Source organism: Eschrichtius robustus, chromosome X, assembly GCF_028021215.1.
Source record: "Eschrichtius robustus isolate mEscRob2 chromosome X, mEscRob2.pri, whole genome shotgun sequence".
In the NCBI taxonomy this organism is placed as follows: Eukaryota; Metazoa; Chordata; class Mammalia; order Artiodactyla; family Eschrichtiidae; genus Eschrichtius; species Eschrichtius robustus.
The window spans coordinates 133761377-133782325 of NC_090845.1; the positions used below are offsets into that span (position 1 = coordinate 133761377).

General features: G+C 42.4%; 1 protein-coding gene across 5 annotated transcripts in view; it reads right to left on the minus strand.

Moving 5' to 3' along the window:
• Positions 1–20949, minus strand: part of LOC137757002 (heparan-sulfate 6-O-sulfotransferase 2-like) — a 164338-nt gene that overhangs the window by 123664 nt on the left and 19725 nt on the right. The window contains exon 3 of one of the 5 annotated variants that reach the window (XM_068533591.1): positions 12641–12730. The exons of the other annotated variants lie outside the window; for them this stretch is intronic. Within the exon in view, the coding sequence (XP_068389692.1) occupies positions 12703–12730 (28 nt within the window). The 3' untranslated portion in view covers positions 12641–12702. Of the gene's footprint in view, positions 1–12640; positions 12731–20949 lie in introns of those variants that run through there. 5 annotated transcript variants of the gene reach the window in all.

Consider the following 20949-nt stretch of genomic DNA (forward strand, 5'->3'; position numbering starts at 1 on the left):
CCTTTAAATGGGTGAATTGTATGGTATGTGAATTATGTATCCCAAGAAGTTTTAAAAAAAAAAAAAAAGGAAAAAAAACTAGGAGAGGGCTTGAGAGTCCCATCAAAGCAGCTGAGTTATACATGGTTTGTTTGTGCCACTGCTTTCCTAAATTAGAAAGAATGGAAATGTTTCAAAAGCCAGACCCATAGAATAACTCCACTGGAATCCCCAGTTTGGAATTAGGTACTTCCAAAGCCTGCAGTGTGCTGGACCCCAACCAGCATGAAGCCAATCACCAGGCTGTCTTTTCTGATTAGAGACAATGGGTAGCTATGAGGTGTTAAAGCCAGGTTAACATATAAATATGATTTTCTGCCTGAGCAAACCTGCTCTAAGTAAAATACTTTTAAACAATGATCAGAACAGGGCTACTACTCAGTGGTCTCAAAATATGAAAATGCCAGGATTTCCAAAGTGAGCTGAACAGGCTTTTGTTTCCTGAATCCAGGCAGAGAGATTTTTCAACTGTCAACTCGGCACTGATTTGATTTCTCTCATGGCCCAGTGGCTACACACTGGTGTATTTCCCACGGCTAAGATGGAATTAGCAATGCAAGACCATACAGTAAGGCTAAATGTAAAGGGGTAATTAAACACAGGGTCTTTACTAAAAACTATTTATTTGAACTTTAAAAAAAAAAAAACACAACTGAAGTTAAGGCAAAACTTCTGCTAACTACATTTGTGAAAATAAAACCCTTTCCTGAGACTGAGGAAGGGGAAGGGGCGCACGCTGTGAAGTCATTCCTCAAACCATAACAAATTGAGAGCTGTGGTTTAATATGTAACCCAGATGGTCAGTTTTGTCATAATTTTACGTTTACAGTATCTTCTCTGTTTTTTCTGTGGCATTATATTTCACTTGGCAATATTCATATCCTGGTTTCCCTCCAACCACTTTTCAAAGGCAAAAATGTACATGACTTCATTTTGTGGTTTATTCTTCGTACAATGGAGCATTACAGCAGCAGCAATGATTTCTTGTGATCACCTCTGGCCCGTAGTGAGATCCTTCGGGTGGTAGGATTGCACACAGCATAATTTCACGACCAGTGAGAATGGTCATCACTTAAATAGCTACAGAGGTGTTAGTAAATGAGGACCTGAGAAACACCCACCCATCCCACCTGAACTCCACTCTTAAGCGGCCAGAAGATGATGATGTGAACAGGAGTTCCTAATATATTCACGTTCACTCCACCATTTGCCATCCCAAGATCCAGAAAGCCTTCAAATTTGGACCTAAGCCTTATAATATGAGAATTGTATTCTTTTCTTTCTAACTCTTGTGAAAACAGGTTGCTATGAATCTTGACTGTCACCAACAGTTCCTGGAATTTCTGTTAGGAATGAACAGCACATCCAAACAAATCTAAGGATCTTATTTTAGTAAAATACTTTCTGCTTTGGAACTGGGGCAAATAATCTCAGAACTAATTCTCCTTCACCAGTTGTGTGTGGCCAACACTGAATATCAAGGAATGTAACCTTGAAAAGTATTATCACGATGCGGGGAGAAAGAAAGGAGCGGGGGAAATAAGGAGGCTAGGTTTGGGTTCCGTTATCTTTTCTCTGTAGGCAATGTACAAGGCAACTTATACACACTCTTTCAAAGAACACACTTTTCTTTATGTCACAACCAAAGAACACCCGGAAGATCCATACTATGGAGAGTTTGGATTTTATTGATGCTTTCATTGATCCCATCGACGAAATTACAATTGTGTTAAAAAGGAAAAGAGTAGACATTTTATGCATACCACACAGAAAGCAGAAAATTAAAACTTGCAGGGTCAAAGGCAAGTCAGTTCCAGAGCCGGAAGTAACATCCTGGCCTTGTACTGCTTCATTCCAGGGCCCAGCCCACACAGGGATGGTTTCATGTCTCCAGCAGCTAGGAGTCCCTTGCCTTTGATCCATTTGCCTCTGTAAACATGAGCCTCTGACAGACAGCGGAAAAAATATTTCTAGGAATCCTGCAGCATGACGTATACCAAAAGTCTTAGAGGTGAAATATTTGTCAGTATTTTACCAGTAACCTGGTCCTACAGACTTCTTTTTTTAACATCTTTATTGGAGTATAATTGCTTTACAATGGTGTGTTAGTTTCTGCTGTATAACAAAGTGAATCAGCCATACATATATATATATATATATATCCCCATATCTCCTCCCTCTTGCGTCTCCCTCCCACCCTCCCTATCCCACCTCTCTAGGTGGACACAAAGCACGGAGCTGATCTCCCTGTCCTATGCGGCTGCTTCCCGCTAGCTATCTATTTTACATTTGGTAGTGTATATATGTCCATGCCACTCTCTCACTTCGTCCCAGCTGACCCTTCCCCCTCCCCCTGTCCTCAAGTCCATTCTCTACATCTGCATCTTTATTCCTGTCCTGCTCCTAGGTTCTTCAGAACCATTTTTTTTTAGATTCCATATATATGTGATTGCATACGGTATTTGTTTTTCTCTTTCTGACTTACTTCACTCTGTATGACAGACGCTAGGTCCATCCACCTCACTACAAATAACTCCATTTCGTTTCTTTTTACGGCTGAGTAATATCCCATTGTATATATGTGCCACATCTTCTTTATCCATTCATCTGTTGACGGACACTTAGGTTGCTTCCATGTCCTGGCTACTGTAAATAGAGCTGCAATGAACACTGTGGTACATGACTCTTTTTGAATTATGGTTTTCTCAGGGTATATGCCCAGCAGCGGGATTGCTGGGTCGTATGGCAGCTCTATTTTTAGTCTTTTAAGGAACCTCCATACTGTTCTCCATAGTAGCTGTATCAATTTACATTCCCACCAACAGTGCAAGAGGGTTCCCTTTTCTCCACACCCTCTCCAGCATTTACTGTTTGTAGGTTTTTTGATGATGGTCATTCTGCTGGTCCTACAGACTCTTAATAGGCCATTCCTAACTAATTTCCTTCCCACTGTTCCTGGTCCCCATTATACTCCATTGATCCATCCTGCTCTTACCAAAAACTCAGCAGGTAACAGACAAGTTTTAAGGGACATTTTGCGACATGAGCTTCTGAGACCAACTCTTGAGTGATATACACCAGCAAAGTAACACTTGACCAGTGGGTCTGTCAAAGAATAACCTCCACAAAGGTCTCAAGCCAAGATCTCATCAACGGTTCTTAGAGCGAATCAACCACAGGGTCTTTGCAACTGCTATTCCCTCAGCCTGGACTTCCTCCAGCTTTTCCATGGCTAGTTCCTCCCTATATTCTCTATGCTTTCAGCTCACAGGTAACCTCCTCAGCGTAGCCTTTCCTGAGAATCCCTCTTAAGGAGTTCTAACCTCCTCTCACCACAAAACCGTCTATCGTGACCTATTCCTGTCATGACATCCATAGACTCTACAATCAGACAGTCACTAGTGTCACCATGGGCAAGTCACTTAATTCTCTGAGTCTCCTGACCCTCATCTGGGCGATCTCCATTGCAAAGTCGTGATGAAGCGTAAAGAGGAACAAGTTCTAGATGGAGAATTAGAGGGCCTCCATTTTAGTGTTGACTGTGTAACTAACATGGTGGGTGACCTGGGTCAGTCATTTCCCTTCGTGGGCCCTCAGTTTCCTCATCTGTTCCTTGGAGGGATTGGTCTCAATGAAATCTACAGGTCCTCCCTGCTCTGGGAGTCGCCTGTTCTACATCTAGACAGCTTACATGTTCACGTGCCTATCCCAGATTCCCAGCTGCCCGGGTGTCAGGCCCAGGTTAGGATTTCTAGAGCCACTTGAGCTATCCCCTCCCTCTCCCAGACAGCACTCAATTCAACTCAATATAATACATAGTTTAATCAATGTAGGCTGTGGCACCCCACTGTGTATGGGGCTGGAAAGGTGTTTACAACCAACAAAGACGTCAGGGTCATCTGTGGTTTGTGGCTCAGAATTTAACTCCCTAAAATTGCACTATTATTTCTCTTGGAACCTTCTTGTCAAACCCAAATGTTCATCTCTGTGCTCTTCCAGTTGGTAGACTTTGTCCCTTCCATTGACCCATCATGGAAACTCCCAGCCCATGGCTTCTCTTCTTGCCTCTGTGTCCTGCTCACCTTTGTGAATCACTAGACCCCATGACCCTTAGGTGGCATCATCCAAAACTCAGTCCTCCACACTTAGTCAACTTATGAGCCCTAACCCGATGCCAGGCCCTGTATGAGGGTATAGCAATTGAAATGACCTAGCATTCCCTGATTTGGGATTGAGAAATATATTAACCATAAAAAGTCTGTTCCACCAAGTCAAATACTGTATTGTATTGATTGTATACTGTCCTGGCAAATGGTGGCTGATTCACCACCCCCTTTCTGCCTCTCCCCCTCTCTCAGGCTTTACATTGCCTGCTCTGAAATGCTATTCTTTTACCCACCCTTTTAGACTTTGGCTTATTAAGTCATCATGGAATTATTTCAATTGAATTAAATAAAACTCATTGACTAAACATCTTATCTTAGACAGAATGTGAAATTTTTGCTTCAATAAAAAAAAAAAAAAAAAAGACCCTTGTGCTTACCCCATTCTGCTCTTGCAAAGGGAGGAAAAGATTATTAAGGTGCCATCATGTTGCTAACGTTTATACCCCTGACAGTGTGTTTTCCGTGTGATATCATCGCTTTAACAACCCACAAACAGATGCTTAAACTGACCGGGGAGTTACGGAATCCACTGACAGTTACTACCCTGATAATCCACGCAAGCAAGGCGAAAAGGGGCCCTCGTCTGACAAGTACCAAGTCAACGTAACTCACTTCTGGCTCTGAAGCCTGTCCGTGTTCAGAACTGAGGAAAACCACAGACTGCAAAATTTCAGCCTAACCGCCAAATGTTACTTAGGGTGGTTAATGTTTGCAGCGTGGTTTACTTATAATTGCCTGTTTGGCTTTTTTTCCCCTTGAATTAAGTGAAATTAACCTCATAAAGCTTTGTAGATGGAAACTTTCTATTCATTCACAAAAGGGAAACTCAAAGGAATGGCAGGACCATTTTCCAAGCAGCCAACTCACCAACACTGGCCCTGACCTGAAGGGCCCAGGGCCAGCGCCAAGAAGATTCAATTTCTTGGTGTGACCAAATCTTTGTCCTCTGAACCTCAGTGGATATCCAATAGGCCTGCTGAGTTGGGCTTGCACCCTTAAACGCAGAACTGGTATCGACTCTACTCTCAAAAGGGACCAAACAAGTGGGCGGGGCTTTTCTTCTTTTCCATTACAATTTTTTTAAGTATTAACATTTAGAAACAATTCTATGCCAGCTTAAAAATGATCACCTTTCCAAAAATGCCAATGTCTCATTGAATTTTTAAAAGGAAAGACGTGCAGAAAAGGGGGAAATTGCAGCAGACCAAGAAGGAGCCGAGTGAAATAAGTCTTTGAGGTTCCCCTGTAGCCAGCCTGAACTGGACACAGATTACCCAGAGCAACAGCTAATCCCCACGTTAGCCACTGGACCGTTGGCAGACTTGTCCTTTGGGACCAGTATCAGCTCCTCCTTGGCTAGGCCCTCTCACTGGTGGTGTAAGAAGCACTGCCATTGGCCATAAGCCCACTGTTGAACCTTAGCTACCTCTGTTACTATAAACACCGAGGTTCAGTATAACACAGTCCTTGGGGCTCAGGCTATGGCAACGACTTGTAGGTAAAATCACCCAGTGACTTGGGGTTTCTGGGATACTGGTGACTCAATCTCCCTCATGTAGAGGAGTGGCATTCAGCAGTGAAATGATGTTCCTGCAAGCATCTAGTCAATATCGCTTTTTCTCAAGATCTACCTTTAGATTTACATTTTGCTTTGCTGTGTAACAACAGGGCATTGAGGAAGTCAGAACCCAGGCACAGTCATCTCAGTTCTGTCACTGTCTGCATGACCTTGAACCATTGGCTTATCCTCCCTGAGCCCCGGTTTCCTCATCCATGGAATGAAGATGACGGTATTAATAATAATAATAACGATAATGATAATGAACGACATCCCTCCTTGCCCCCATCTCACAAGCTTTGGTAAAGATAGAAGCAAAGGGTTTATATAAAACAGCTCAGTAAAATGCAAAGGGCTATAGTAACATAAAATGTCGTGACGATTGCTAACTTCTAATAAGAAGAGTTTACAACACCTGTGTGCAAAGGAAATTTCGCTGGAGATGCAATACAACCATAGAGGAGAGGCATTAGAACATGGTGAAGAGCATCTGACGGCAGTCGAGAGGCCCCAGTTCTACTCCCAGCCCGCCCAGTAACTAACTGCATGACCTTCTCTCTGAACCCCGGCAGAAGAAACAGGCTGCATTAGGTCAATTTTCAAACACTGTAGGAGCAGAACCCTTCTGCCCCATGAAACTGTAGGTGTGAGCCCGACATATAAAACACATGGACAGCCATCATTTTCAAGATAGGAGGCATTTCTCCCACCCCTTCCCCTCAAGAAAGCCTTCAGAAGTGGATTTCCACTGAAGCCCATTTGCTTCCCCCTTGGAATGTGGTCAGGTACGGCATGGTCTCTCTTACTGGGTGGTCTTCAGGGAAGCCCTGCTCCCTGCTCTGTTTACTCTGAAAAAAGCCCCACGTCCTGCTGGCAGCCAGCCGGTCACCCTCAGCTTAACCGTCCCAGTTCTGGAAGCAGATGACGGCCATACCTCAGAACAAATGACCTGCAGAAGGCAAGAAAGCCTTGTTAACTCTTCTGATCACACCTTCAGGCTGACCCTAAGCCCGTGCTGCTTCTTTAGGGAAGTCAGTCCTGAATTTTCCTGCTAACAGAGGGGAACAGGGCCTGTCTAGAAAAGCATGTAATGAAGGAATAACTCATACTGGATGGTGGGCTATGTTGGGTGATGTTTGACAAAATCACCTGCCTAATTATGTTTCCTATAAGGGCTCATGGGAATAACTTGCTTTTCCTGGTGTGGCAGTGGCAGGGACTCGTTAAGATGTGTGTAATAGGCGGAGGGGATCCTCCGATCAAGCCCCCATAGTTAACAGCTAGCAGACTAGACCCCTGCAAGGACATGTCACCAAAGGTCACTATGTAAAGACAGGCTAATCTCTTAAGGCAAGTGGCTACAATATTCATTTCATCCTGTAGGCACAACCAGACTTTAATGTAGCAACAGAGGATAAAAGATGAGACGTGGTTTTCAAATTTTCTACAAGGTGGTCACAAACTTTCTGCTCGGAATCAGGCAACTTCAATGATAAAAATTTTCATTTGGGACACCTATGAACACACAAGACTGCAGCACTGAGTTCTAAAGCCTAAACAACAAGCTCTGCATTTTTTTCCTGAAATACAATGTTCATTTCAAATGAGGTGTTTCTTGAGTCTTCTTAAACAACGAAAGAAAACGTGAAATGATTGAAAAAAGGTATTCTGTGCAGCTTCCTTTTCCCACCCTCCCCTCACAACCCTCCAATAACGCATGTGAAGGTACACTTTTTACAACTTTGATCTTCCATTAGCAAATTCCTTCATGTCAAATGCACTTCATTTCCCCCCTCACGCTCGAGTTTGAAATGGTCATTTGAAATCTAAGCAGAGCCTGACGCTCAGGCTGCAAAACAGCCATCCGAGGCATGATTGCTGAATTTGGGAGGCATTTCGCTGGGCAAATTTCTGTCCTTGGAAGCACTTCTGCTCAATGAAGTGAACAGAGGCTGCCTGAACACATCTGAAAACCTGATTTGCCCTTTAAGATCTCATTTGATTGATCTTCCCAGCACTTCTCTCTCGAGAAAGCCAGCTGTAAGCATTAGTCAGTGTACAAAAAACCCAGGAAAGATGAACAAAGAACAACCCCTGTGATGAGTTTTTAAATTAAAGGGGGAAGAAAACAAACGCTACCAAATGTCAACAGAGCTCAGCATTCTCCCTTAAATGCAACCACACTCCAGAGGTGGGAGCCAGGGTGGGGACAGAGGGGGTGCTGGCTAAAGACTGGAAAGCAGGGAGCTAAGAATTCCTGAGATAGATTCCTCCCACCCATCCGACCACCAAAAAAATAGCATTCCTTCCTCTTCTCCCCATCCCCTAAAATCTGGTCACCCCAGGTAGAGCAGGTCTCAGCAAACACAGGTGGGCTCCTTTGCTAAAGCCAAAACAACAACAAAAAAACGTGATCGTGGAAATGTGACATTCTACTGTACCTGCAGCCACCGTCGGCACTGTGGCGGGACGAGCTACATCCCATGCCCTGGATGGGTTCAGTATCAGCAAAGCTCACACCTCACTCAGAATCTGCACTCACTCACCATCTACCAAACCCTGGATAAAAGCACAACAAGAGAAATCTGAAAGAAAAAGGAAATGGCAAATAATCTTTTTGGTATGGGATTTGTAACAAATTGTTACTCAGTGTACACTAAAATTCTCAGTAATTCAAATGAAAAAAAGAATGTGAGCAAGTGATTTTGGATTGACTGGGCCCAGAACAGCAAATATTTTGACTAGAAAACTTTGAGATATCTCATCTGTCAGAGAATCTGAAACAATGGATATCAAGTTATTGTGGTTTTATCATAAATGACATGAAAAGGCTTTTCTGACTGTCTGGTCCAAGAGCCAACAGCCCTCGCATGTTGGGTTCCTGGCCAGCTGGCTAACTGACTGAATGGACAAATGGATGGATAGATAGGTGGATGGGTGGATGGATGGATGGATGGATGGATGGATGGTCAGTCAATTGGGTGGCTGGATAACTGGCTTGCTGGATAAATGGATAAATGGATGGCTAAAGGGATGGATGGATGGATGGTCCACTGGGTGGATGGATAACTGGCTGGCTGGCTATATGGGTAAGTGGATGGCTAAAGGGATGGATGGATGGATAAATGGATGATGGCTGGAAGGATGGATGGATGAATGGAGAGATGGATGGAACAGTATGTGTAGGCAGCCCTGTATACATGAATTGGCCCCTAATTGGTCCACCACCACCCTAAGCCCTTGGTTCCTCAAGTCTCACATTGTTTTGCCCCTGCCCCTGCTCCCACCTAATATAAAGGCAATGTAGCAACAGGGGAGTTGCTATTTTACCCTGCATAGAAGGCTACAAAGGTAAGCATGATCAGAAATGTATCTGAGAAATAACGCTTTGGTTGCAGTGTAGAGAATGGTGTGGAGGGGAAAGAGCCAGGGAGATTAGATGAAGGCTGTTACACTAATCCCTGCAAAATAATATGAAGGCTTCAGATAAAGTTGTGGCAACAGAAACAGAGACGCATGGTCAGAATTGGGACAGAAGCGATAGCATGAACAAGACTTGATGACGGATTAAGTTTTGGAGATGAGGCAGAGAACCCCGGTCTAGACACTTGATACTCAAAGGGTAGTATACAGACCAACAGCATCTGCATCACCTGGGAGCTTGTTAAAAATGAAGAATCTTAGGCTCCATCCCAGACCTACCGATTCAGAATCTGCATTTTAACAAGATCCCCAGGTGATTCGTGTGCACAGAATAAAGTTGAGAAGTGCTGGTTCAGAGAGCACTCTGGTTCCTTTGAAAGCTGGCCATCCACCAAAAGACAAAACTGGGTTTGGCTTCTAACAGGTTGGAGTTATGGTGCTTGAAAGTTATTCTGCTTATTCAACAAACATTAATTGACTGCTATGGACAAAGGCTCTAGAAGACAGACAAGAAAGACAGTCCCTGGCCTTAGAGAGCTCACGTCTGGCAATACAAAATTTTTTAAAAAGGCAATAGCGTGGTGAATGCCATGTCTGAGGTATTCACAGGCTACAAGTTCACCTTCCTACTTTCGTACTGGGGTCAAGAGCCAGCCAGGACCCTGCTTGGGCAGACTCAGGCTGAACGCAGAAGACCTCTCTTCAAGCTGCTCAGCCAGTGAGATGCCCACGTCATCCTTCAACTAGACACGCCGATGACTTAGTCAGGACCCCGGGACTTCTTTCTTTCAAATTGTGTGGTTGGATGGAAGAGGTAGGAGAATATTTGACAGGGTAAATCATTGGTTCATTAGATGCTGATGAGCTATCATTTCTATCTGCTGCCTTACAGGTCACATCCTTGAAAGGAGTAAAGTCAAAAAGCTATAGACATTGAAGCAGCAGTAGCATCTGAACAATTAAACACTCTTTCAAAAACTTACTAGGTGAAGGGGGAGGGATAAACAGGGAGATTGGGATTGCCATATACACACTACTATATATACAACAGATAACTAATAAGGACCTACGGTATAGCACAGGGAACTCTACTCAATACTGTGTAATGGCCTATATGGGAAAAGAATCTAAAAAAGAGTGGGTACATGTGTATGTATAACTGACTCACTTTGCTGTACACCGGAAACTAACACAATATTGTAAATCAACTATACTCCAATAAAAATTAAAAAAAAAAAAAAAAACTTACTAGGCGGATACGGAGAGTATCACCTCGGCTCAACCACTGGTTGCCTCCATTTACCCCACCCCTTCAAATTCAGTTCATTACCAACAAGAGAGCAAAAGCCATTCAAGCCACCAGGCCATGGTCCTTATCTAAATCTGACCAGCATTTCAGTGGTTCCCTCCTGCTTGGAGAGTAACACTTTCCTCTTTGCTTTCTTCAATGTCATCCTTTCCATCTCCGTTTACTGATGTCACTAACCCCTGTTATTTGGTCTATGTGTTTTGCTCCCCCAGTGATTCATTTCTTGACAATATATTTATACTTACAAAACCACAGACTCAACTTAATTTGAGAACAACGTATTTCTCAGTAGAACTCAAAGTGGTTTTAAGGCATGATCTGATTATCAATCTAGCATCTTCATGAGTTCAGTGATAGCAAGTATTAATTTCCACTTTGCCATTAAAGAGACAGAAGCAGAGAAAACTAGGGGCTTTGTCCAGAGTTACTGTGCGGAGCTGGGAATGGAACCCAGGAACCCGTGCCCCAAGGGACAGTACCATCTACCACGGTCCTTCGCCATATGTAACAGCATTTGTAAATACATCACTCAGATGTACAATTAGAAGAACAAATCTCTAGGCATCAGGAAATGTCCACAGAGCTCCACACAACTTTTGCAGTGTCTGGATTTCTGCAAGAATGTAATTTTCCCCTCTAGCATCCAACACTAGATTAAATATCTTGCAAAGATGACACGACTCCTTACAATAACTATTCCCCAGTTAAAATTCATCATTGGGTAAAGTCTTGCTCTTCACCTGTTCCACATCATCAAAGGTAAGCTAAAATATCTTAAAATCCTTTGGGTATGCACATGAGCTGAAATTCATCTCTTCTTAATATATCCAGCTCAGTCTGGAAACCAGGAATACTTATAGAACACACTGAAAACACTAATAATTCCAAGCTTCACCTAACATATGCAAAAATCAGATAATATAAATGTTTTGGGGCCATTAAAACACTTCAGGCTAAAGGGAAGAGTAACGATAGCTACGAAACCATGGAAGTTGATACATTTTAGGTTTTTACATAAGTATGTTTGAAATAGTAAATGAGTCATCAGTAGATACCCTCATATGTGCTCCTCTAAGATTGGACAAAAACTGGATAGAATCAATCCTTGGTTAGCCTGAGATTTGGAACATAGATACATAGATACTAATAACTACTTAATGATATTCTTTGTTATTAGAGGAAAATGGGCTAAACGGGTAGCTTTTATTTATTTATTTATTTTTTAACAAATTTTTTAAAAAAAAATTTTTATTTATTTGTTTATTTATTTATGGCTTGTGTTGGGTCTTCGTTTCTGTGCGAGGGCTTTCTCTAGTTGCGGCGAGCGGGGGCCACTCTTCATCGCGGTGCGCGGACCTCTCACTGTCGTGGCCTCTCTTGTTGCGGAGCACAGGCTCCAGACGCGCAGGCTCAGTAATTGTGGCTCACGGGCCTAGCTGCTCCGCGGCATGTGGGATCTTCCCAGACCAGGGCTCGAACCCGTGTCCCCTGCATTGGCAGGCAGATTCCCAACCACTGCGCCACCAGGGAAGCCCACGAGTAGCTTTTAAATAAAGCAACACATTCTGATATTAACAACACTCTCACAGTTTTTCTTTTTCTGTTTATTTATTTATTTTTGGCTGTGTTGGGTCTTCGTTGCTGCGCTTGGGCTTTCTCTAGTTGTGGCGAGCAGGAGCTACTCTTTGTTGCAGTGCGCGGGCTTCTCATTGCAGTGGTTTCTCTTGTTACGGAGCACGGGCCCTAGGCGCACAGGCTTCAGTAGTTGTGGCTCTCAGGCTCAGTAGTTGTGGCACATGGGCTTAGTAGTTGTGGCTCATGGGCTGTAGAGCTCAGGCTCAGTAGTTGTGGCGCACGGGCTTGGTTGCTCCACAGCATGTGGGATCTTCCTGGACGAGGGCTCAAACCCATGTCCCCTACCCTGACGGGTGGATTCCTAACCACTGTGCCACCAGGGAAGTCCCTCTCACAGTTTTTCTAATAACACTTTGACATTTTACAATGAAATCAGAAGCTAAATAATGATTAAATAACACTTAAACAGCAATTTATACTTTATAAAGCCCTTTCACTTACCTTATAGCATCTGTGCCTCAGAACAACCCCGTGAAGTTTTTACAAATTTTACAAATGAGGGAATCGAGGATCAGAACGAAGTGAAGTGATTTGCCCAAAGTCTCACAAGTGGTAAGTGAAAGAGCCATCACTTAACCCAGGTCTTTACGACTCCAAATCCTAGGATGAAGATGACAGAGCTGAACTCATGTTAATAGTCCTTACCACACCACACATCTAAAAAGGAGGACACAAGGAAACTTTCGGAGTTGATGAATTTGCCTGTTACCTTGATTGTGGTGATGATGTCATTGAAACAAGAACCATAAGCCTATGTCCAAACTCATCAAATTGTATACATTAAATATATGCAGTTTCTTGTACATCAATTATACCTCAATAAAACCCCTTTTTCCAAAAGATGGAATAGCTGATTCTAGATTCCTGAGAATAAATAGCTCCATTAGTAATTTGACCACTTATAGATAATGCCCATAATGTTACTTATCTTACCCTAAAACTCTTACTTCTCCTTGAACTACTGTGATCTAGAGAAATCTAAGCTTTTGGACAGTAGTAGAGAAAGGGAAGAAAAAATAAATACAGGTATTTATCCTTCAGTGTACACACTTCATGGCACGGATGCGTGTTTGTTGCCCAGGGCTCTTGGGCTTGGCACATGCAACGGGAAACAATGGGCATCCAAACGCCAAAGCTGAGAGGTGCTCTGGCTCTCCCTCACTTAGAGCCCTGATGTTGGGCTGACGCCAGTAAGGCCTTCACACCATTCTGCATGGCTTCCTCTTGTCAATCCATTCCAAACAGTCTCTTCTCATTCTTTCTACTATCATTTAGGTCCCGTTTCCCTGATTTTACCCTCAGCAACTAGTGAGGACAATCTGTCATATATATTGCAAATAAAATTTATTTTTTACATATTTAGAAATTACTTTAAATTTAACAATGAGATAAGCACCTCGTGACTCCGAGCCTGTATCTGCAGCCCTGATCTCTCAACGCACAGATCTACTGCCTCTGGGCGTCCCAACATGGTGACTCTATAGTCTCCTCAAATTCCCTGTGTAAAAAACTGGTCTCGGGGCTTCCCTGGTGGCACAATGGTTAAGAATCCGCCTGCCAATGCAGGGGACACGGGTTCGAGCCCTGGTCCGGGAAGATTCCCACCTGCCACGGAGCAACTAAGCCCGTGTGTCACAACTACTGAGCCTGCGCTCTAGAGCCCACAAGCCACAACTACTGAGCCATAGCTCTGGAGCCCACGAGCCACAACTACTGAGCCCGCGAGCCACAACTACTGAAGCCCGCGCCTAGAGCCTGTGCTCCGCAGCAAGAGAAGCCGCCGCAGTGAGAAGCCCGTACACCGCAACGAAGAGTAGCCTCCGCTCGCTGCAACTAGAGAAAAGCCCGCATGCAGCAATGAAGACCCAATGCAGCCAAAAATAAATAAATAAGAATAAATAAATTTAAAACAAAACAAAACAAAACTAGCCTCATCCCCCATCCCCCTGCCCATCACAGCTCCTCCTCTAGTCTTCCCAAGCCAGAAACCTCGGAGGAAATTCCTTGCCCCCAACTCTCATCCCCACTATCCATACCCTTCAGTCACCACATTCTTTCCAGTCTTCCTCCTAAATATCTCCTGAATCCATTCACCTTTCTGCAGGCCCAAAACCGCTCTCCCAAGCCAAGCTACCAACCAACCCCTCTTCCCAGCACTGCTCCACAGCCTTCCAACTGGGCTCCCTGTTGTGTGTTCTTACCCCTCTCCAGTCCCTCCTCCACACAGCAGCCAAAGCGATTTAGTTAAAACACAAACCGAAGCACATTACTCCCCTGCTTAAAATGTCCCAATGGCTTCTCTCTGCTCTCAGGATAAAGTCCAAATATGCCTTGTACCCTGCAAGGCTCTGTGTGCCCTGGCTTCTATCCAATTCTGAGATCACAGATCTCATCCCAGCCCCTAAGTACAAGCCCTACTCCTTCTTGTAGGTATGCCTTTACTCATGCTGCTTCCTGAGATTCTACCCTGTTACTTGTCTGGTGACGGATCCTCGGGGACTCAGCTCAGGTGTCACCTCCCTCAGCAGAGTCGTTCCTCGTTTGAGACGCCCTTCTCTCCATCATCACAGCAACCTGTGCTCCCCTTTATTATAGGACTGATCACCCTATTTGTTTATTTACCTCCCCGCAGTAGTCTGAGAACTTTCCAAAGTCGATGCCTATGGCACTGCCAGCTCTGTAATCCCAAGGCCTGACACAGTGTCTGGCACATAGTAGGTACTCAGTACATACTGAATGAATTAGTTAATGGGAAAGATTCCAACTTAGTCAAAATACGTCATGTTGGGCTTCCCTGGTGGCACAATGGTTAAGAATCATCTGCCTGTCAATGCAGGGGACACGGGTTCGAGCCCTGGTCTGGGAAGATCCCACCTGCGGCAGAGCAACTAAGCCCATGCGCCACAACTACAGAGCCCACGTGCCACAGCTACTGAAGCCGACGTGCCTAGAGCCCGTGCTCCACAACAAAGAGAAGCCACCTCAGTGACAAGCCGGAGCACCACAATGAAGATTAGCCCCCGCTCGCCGCAACTGGAGAAAGCCCGCACGCAGCAACAAAGACCCAATGCAGCCAAAAATAAAATAAATAAATTTTTAAAAAGTACATCATGTTACAGACTTGAATCAAGCTATCAATAATATGAATGGGTGAAACATTCCAATCAAAACGCATAGACTGTCAGATGGATTTTTTAAAAAACAAGATCCAACTATAGTTATCCACAGGAAACACATATTACATTTAAAGATAGAAATAATCTAAGTAAAAAGGGAGGAGAAAAGATATATCATGGAAACAAAACCCATAAGAAATATGGAATGCCTATGCCAACATCAGAGAAAACAGACTTTAATAAACGTTACTAGAGATAAAAAGGGAACTTTTATAGTGACGAAAAGAATAATGCATTAGGAAAATATAACAATCACAAATATACATGCAGGTAACAACAGAGCCCAAAAACACATGAAGCAGAAACTGCCAGAATTTAAGGCAGCAATAGAAAATTCAATAATAATAGTTGGAGATGTCAATATCCCAAGTTCAGTAATGGATAGAACAACCAGAAAAGGATCAACAAGGAAATAGAAGACTTAAACAGTACAATAAACCAACAAGATTTAGCAGATATATCTATAGAACACTTCACCACCAACAGCAGAATACAGTCTTCTCAAATGCACACAGAACATTCTCCAGGACAGACCATATGTTAGGATATGGAATACTCCTCAGTATATTTAAAAGGAATGAATCACACAACATATGTTCTCTGACTACAATGGAATAAAATTATAAATAATGCAAAGAAGGAAATTTGGAAATTCACAAATATGTGGAAATCAAACAATGAACTCTTAAATAATCAATGGCTCAAAGATGAAAGAACAAGGGAAATTAGCAAATCTTTGAGATAAATTTAAACGAAACAAAACATACCAGGGACTTTCCTGGTGGCGCAGTGGTTAAGAATCCGCCTGCCAATGCAGGAGACACGGGTTTGATCCCTGGTCCGGGAAGATCCCACATGCCGCAGAGCAACTAAGCCCTTGTGCACCACAACTACTGAGCCTGCACTCTAGAGCCCGAGAGCCACAACTACTGAAGCCCGCGTGCCTAGAGACCATGCTCCGCAACAAGAGTAGCCACTGCACTGAGAAGCCCGCCCACCGCAGTGAACCCGCTTGCCACAACTAGAGAAAGCCTGCGCAGCAACAAAGACTTAATGCAGCCCAAAATAAATAAATAAATAAATAAATAAAAACATACCAAAACTTATAGGATGCAGCTAAAGCAGTGCTTAGAGGAAATTATAGACACAGTAAATGCTGTATTTTTATTTTTTTATTTTTTTTTACAGCATTTACAAAGTAAACGCTTATATTTTTTTTTTTAAAAAAGAAAGATCTCAATTCAATAACCTAACTTTCTACTGCAAAACACTTGAAAATAAAGAACACATAAAACCTCAAGCAAGCAAAGAAAAGAAATATTAAAGACTACAGTGGGAATTGAGAGTTAAGAAGAAAGAAAATCAATGAAACCAAAAGTTGGTTCTCTATAAAGATTAACCAAAATTGACAAATATTAGCCCAGACTGACCAAGAAAATAAGAGAAAAGACTCAATTACTAAAATCAAAAAAGAAAGAGGGGACACTGATACCATCCTTTTTTTTCTTAATTTATTTACTTATTTTTTTTTTTAATTTTATTTATTTATTTTTGGCTGTGTTGGGTCTTCATTTCTGTGCGAGGGCTTTCTCCAGTTGAGGCGAGCGGGGGCCACTCTTCATTGCGGTGTGTGGGCCTCTCACTGTCACGGCCTCTCTTGTTGTGGAGCACAGGCTCCAGACGCGCAGGCTCAGTAGCTGTGGCTCACGGGCCTAGTTGCTCCGCGGCATGTGGGATCTTCCCAGACCAGGGCTCGAACCCGTGTCCCCTGCATTAGCAGGCAGATTCTCAACCACTGTGCCACCAGGGAAGCCCCAATTTTTTATTTTTTTATTTTTTGGCTGCATTGGGCCTTCGTTGCTGTGCGCGGGCTTTCTCTAGTTGCAGCAAGCGGGGGCTACTCTTCGTTGTGGTGCGCGGGCTTCTCATGGCGGTAACTTCTCTTGTTGCAGAGCACGAGCCCTAGGCACACAGGCTTCAGTAGCTGTGGCACACGGGCTCAGTAGTTGTGGCTCAGGGGCTCTAGTGTGCAGGCTCATTAGTTGTGGCGCACAGGCTTAGTTGCTCCGCGGCAGGTGGGAATCTTCTCGGACCAGGGCTCAAACCCGTGTCCCCTGCATTGGCAGGCGGATTTGTAACCACTGCACCACCAGGGAAGCCCACTATTATCATCCTTTAAAACTAAAATAGATTACAAGGGAATACTATGAACAACTGTATTCCAACAAACCGGACAATTTAGACAAAATGGACAAATTCCTAGAAAGACACAAGCTATTGAAATTAACTCAAAAAGAAAAAGAATACCTGAATCAAACTATTAAAAAAGTAAATTCATTGAATAAATAATTTAAAAACTTACCACAAAGAAAATCCCAGGCCCAAAGTGTTTCTCTAGTGAATTCTACCAAAATATTAATACCAAGTTTCACATACTCTTCCAAAGAACAGAAGAGGCAAGAACACTTCTCAACTCATCCTATGAGGTCAGTATTACCCGAATATTAAAACCAGAAAAACACATCACAAGAAAAGAAAACTACAGACCAATATCCCTAATGAATATAGATGCATAAATCCTCAGGAAAACACTAGAAAACCCAATACAGCAACATATAAAAAGGACTGTACCCCATGACAAAGTGGGATTTATCCCCAGAATGCAAGGTAGGCTTAACATCAAAGAGTTAGTTAATATAAAACACCATATCACAAGAATAAAGGGGGAAAAAATACTATGATTATCTCAATAGAGAAAAATCATTTGACTAAATCTTACACCCATTCATTGATAAAAAATAATAATAATAAACCCTTACCAAGCTAGGAATGAAAAAGAACTTCCTCAATCTGGTAAAAGGCATCTAGGAAAAATCCCAGACATAACATCATGTTCAATGATGAAAGGCTGAATATTGTTCAGATGGTAATATTACCCCAAACTGATCTACAAATTCAACACAATCCCTAACAAAATCCTAGTTGGTTTCTTTGCAGATATTGATAAGCTGATTTTAAAATTCACACTGAAAGTCACGGTACCCAGAATAGCCAAAACATTCTAGAGAAAGAAGAAAAAAAACTGGAAGAGTCACACTTCCTGATTTCAAAACTAACTAGAAAGCAACAGTAGTCAAAGACTATGTGGTGTTTCATAAAGACAGATATATAGATTAATAAAATAGAATTAAGAATCCAGAAATAAGTGCATATATTTATGGTCAACTGATTTTCAACAAAGGTACCAATTTAATAAAGGAAAAAGTCTTTTCAATAAATGATTCTGGGACAACTGATATCCACACAGAAAAGAATGATGTTGGACCCCCTTCTTACAATCTGCACAAAAAATAACTCAAAATAGATCATGAACTTTAATGTAAGAGATAAAACTATGAAACTCTTAGAGGAAGATACAGGAGTAAATCTTTGTGATCTTAGGTTAGGCAAAGCATTTACGAGAGACAAAAGAAATGACAGTTAAATTGGATTTCATGAAAATTTAAAACTTTTGTGCTTCAATGAACATCATGAAGAAAGTGAAGAAGCAACCCACTGAATGGGAGAAAAGTACTTGCAAAGTATAAATACAATAAAGGACTTGTATCTAGAATGTACACAGAACACTTAATACTAAAAAGAAAAAATAACAATTAAAAATGGCAAAGGATCTGAATCAAAGAAGACATTCAAATGGGCAATAAGCACATGAAAAGATGCTCAACACCATTACTCCTCAGGAAAATGCAAAGCAAAACCACAATAAGGTACCACTTCACACCCATAAGATAGCTGGGTGTGAATGGGCAGTGACTGGTAGTGGTTTTGGATTTCTTTTTAGAGCCATGAAAACTTTTTTGGAATTTGACAGTGGCAATGATTGCACAACTTTGTGAATATATTAAAAGCCACTGGACTGTACACTTTAAAAGGGTGAATATTAAAATGTGGAGTGTGTCTAAATAAGAAAATAATATAAAAAGTATCATAGACTTAATAAAAGTTAAAACAGGGCTTCCCTGGTGGCGCAGTGGTTGAGAGTCTGCCTGCCAGTGCAGGGGACGCGGGTTCGAGCCCTGGTCTGGGAAGATCCCACACGCCACGGAGCAACTAGGCCCGTGAGCCACAACTACTGAGCCTGCGCGTCTGGAGCCTGCGCTCCGCGACAAGAGAGGCCGCGACAGTGAGAGGCCCGCGCACCGTGATGAAGAGTGGCCCCCGCTTGCCGCAACTAGAGAAAGCCCTCGCACAGAAACGAAGACCCAACACAGCCAAAAATAAAAATAAAATAATAAATAAATAAATTAAAATTATAAAAAAAAAAAGTTAAAACAGTAAAACTTTTAGATAAAACAGAAGAAAATTTCCAAGATCTAGGGCTAGGCAATTAATTCTTTTCATTTATTTATTTATTTATTTATTTATTATTTATTTATTTATGGCTGCATTGGGTCTTTGTTGCTGCGCACAGGCTTTCTCTGGTTGTGGCGAGCAGGGGTTACTCTTCATTGCGGTGCGTGGGCTTCTCATTGCGGTGGCTTCTCTTGTTGCAGGGCACAGGATCTAGGCGTGTGGACTTCAGTAGCTGTGGCACATGGGCTCAGTAGTTGCGGCTCACGGGCTCTAGAGCACAGGCTCAGTAGTTGTGGTGCATGGGCTTAGTTGCTCCACAGCTTGTGGGATCTTCCCGGACCAGGGCTCGAACCCGTGTCCCCTGCATTTGCAGGCAGATTCTTAACCACTGCACCACGAGGGAAGTCCCAATTCTTTTTTTAAATTGAAGTATAGTTGATTTATACTATTGTGCTAATTTCTGGTATACAGCAAAGTGATTCAGTTACATACATATATATATATATATATATATATATATTATATATATTCTTTTTCATATTCTTTTCCATTATGGTTTATTACAGGATATTGAATATAGTTCCCTGTGCTATACAGTAGGACCTTGTTGTTTATCTGTTTTGCATATAGTAGTTTGTACCTGCTAATCCCAAACTCCTAATTTATCCCTCCCCCACACCCTTTCCCCTTTGGTAAACACAAGTTTGTTTTCTATGTCTGTGAGTTTGTTTCTGTTTTGTAAATAATTTCATTTTCATCATATTTTAGATTCTACATATAAATTATGTCATATGATATTTGTCTTTCTGGTTTTGGCTTACTTCACTTAGTATGATAATCTCTCGGTCCATCCATGTTGCTGCAAATGGCATTTTTTCATTCTTTTTGTTGGCTGAATAATATTCCATTGTGTATGTGTATATGCATGTATAGGTGTGTGTATATATATCTATCACATCTTCTTTATCCATTCATCTGTCGATGGACATTTAGATGCTTCCATGTCTTGGCAACTGTAAATAATGCTGCTGTGAACATAGGGGTGCATGTATCTTTTCGAATTAAGAGTTTTCTCCAGATATATGCCGCAGAGTGGGACTGCTGGATCATATGGCAACTCTATTTTTAGTTTTTTAAGGAACCTCCATAATGTTCTCCATAGTGGCTGCAGCAGTTTACATTCCCACCAACAGTGCAGGAGGGTTCCCTTTTCTCCACACCCTCTCCAGCATTTATTGTTTGTAGACTTTTTGATGATGGCCATTCTGACCGGTGTGAGGTAATACCTCA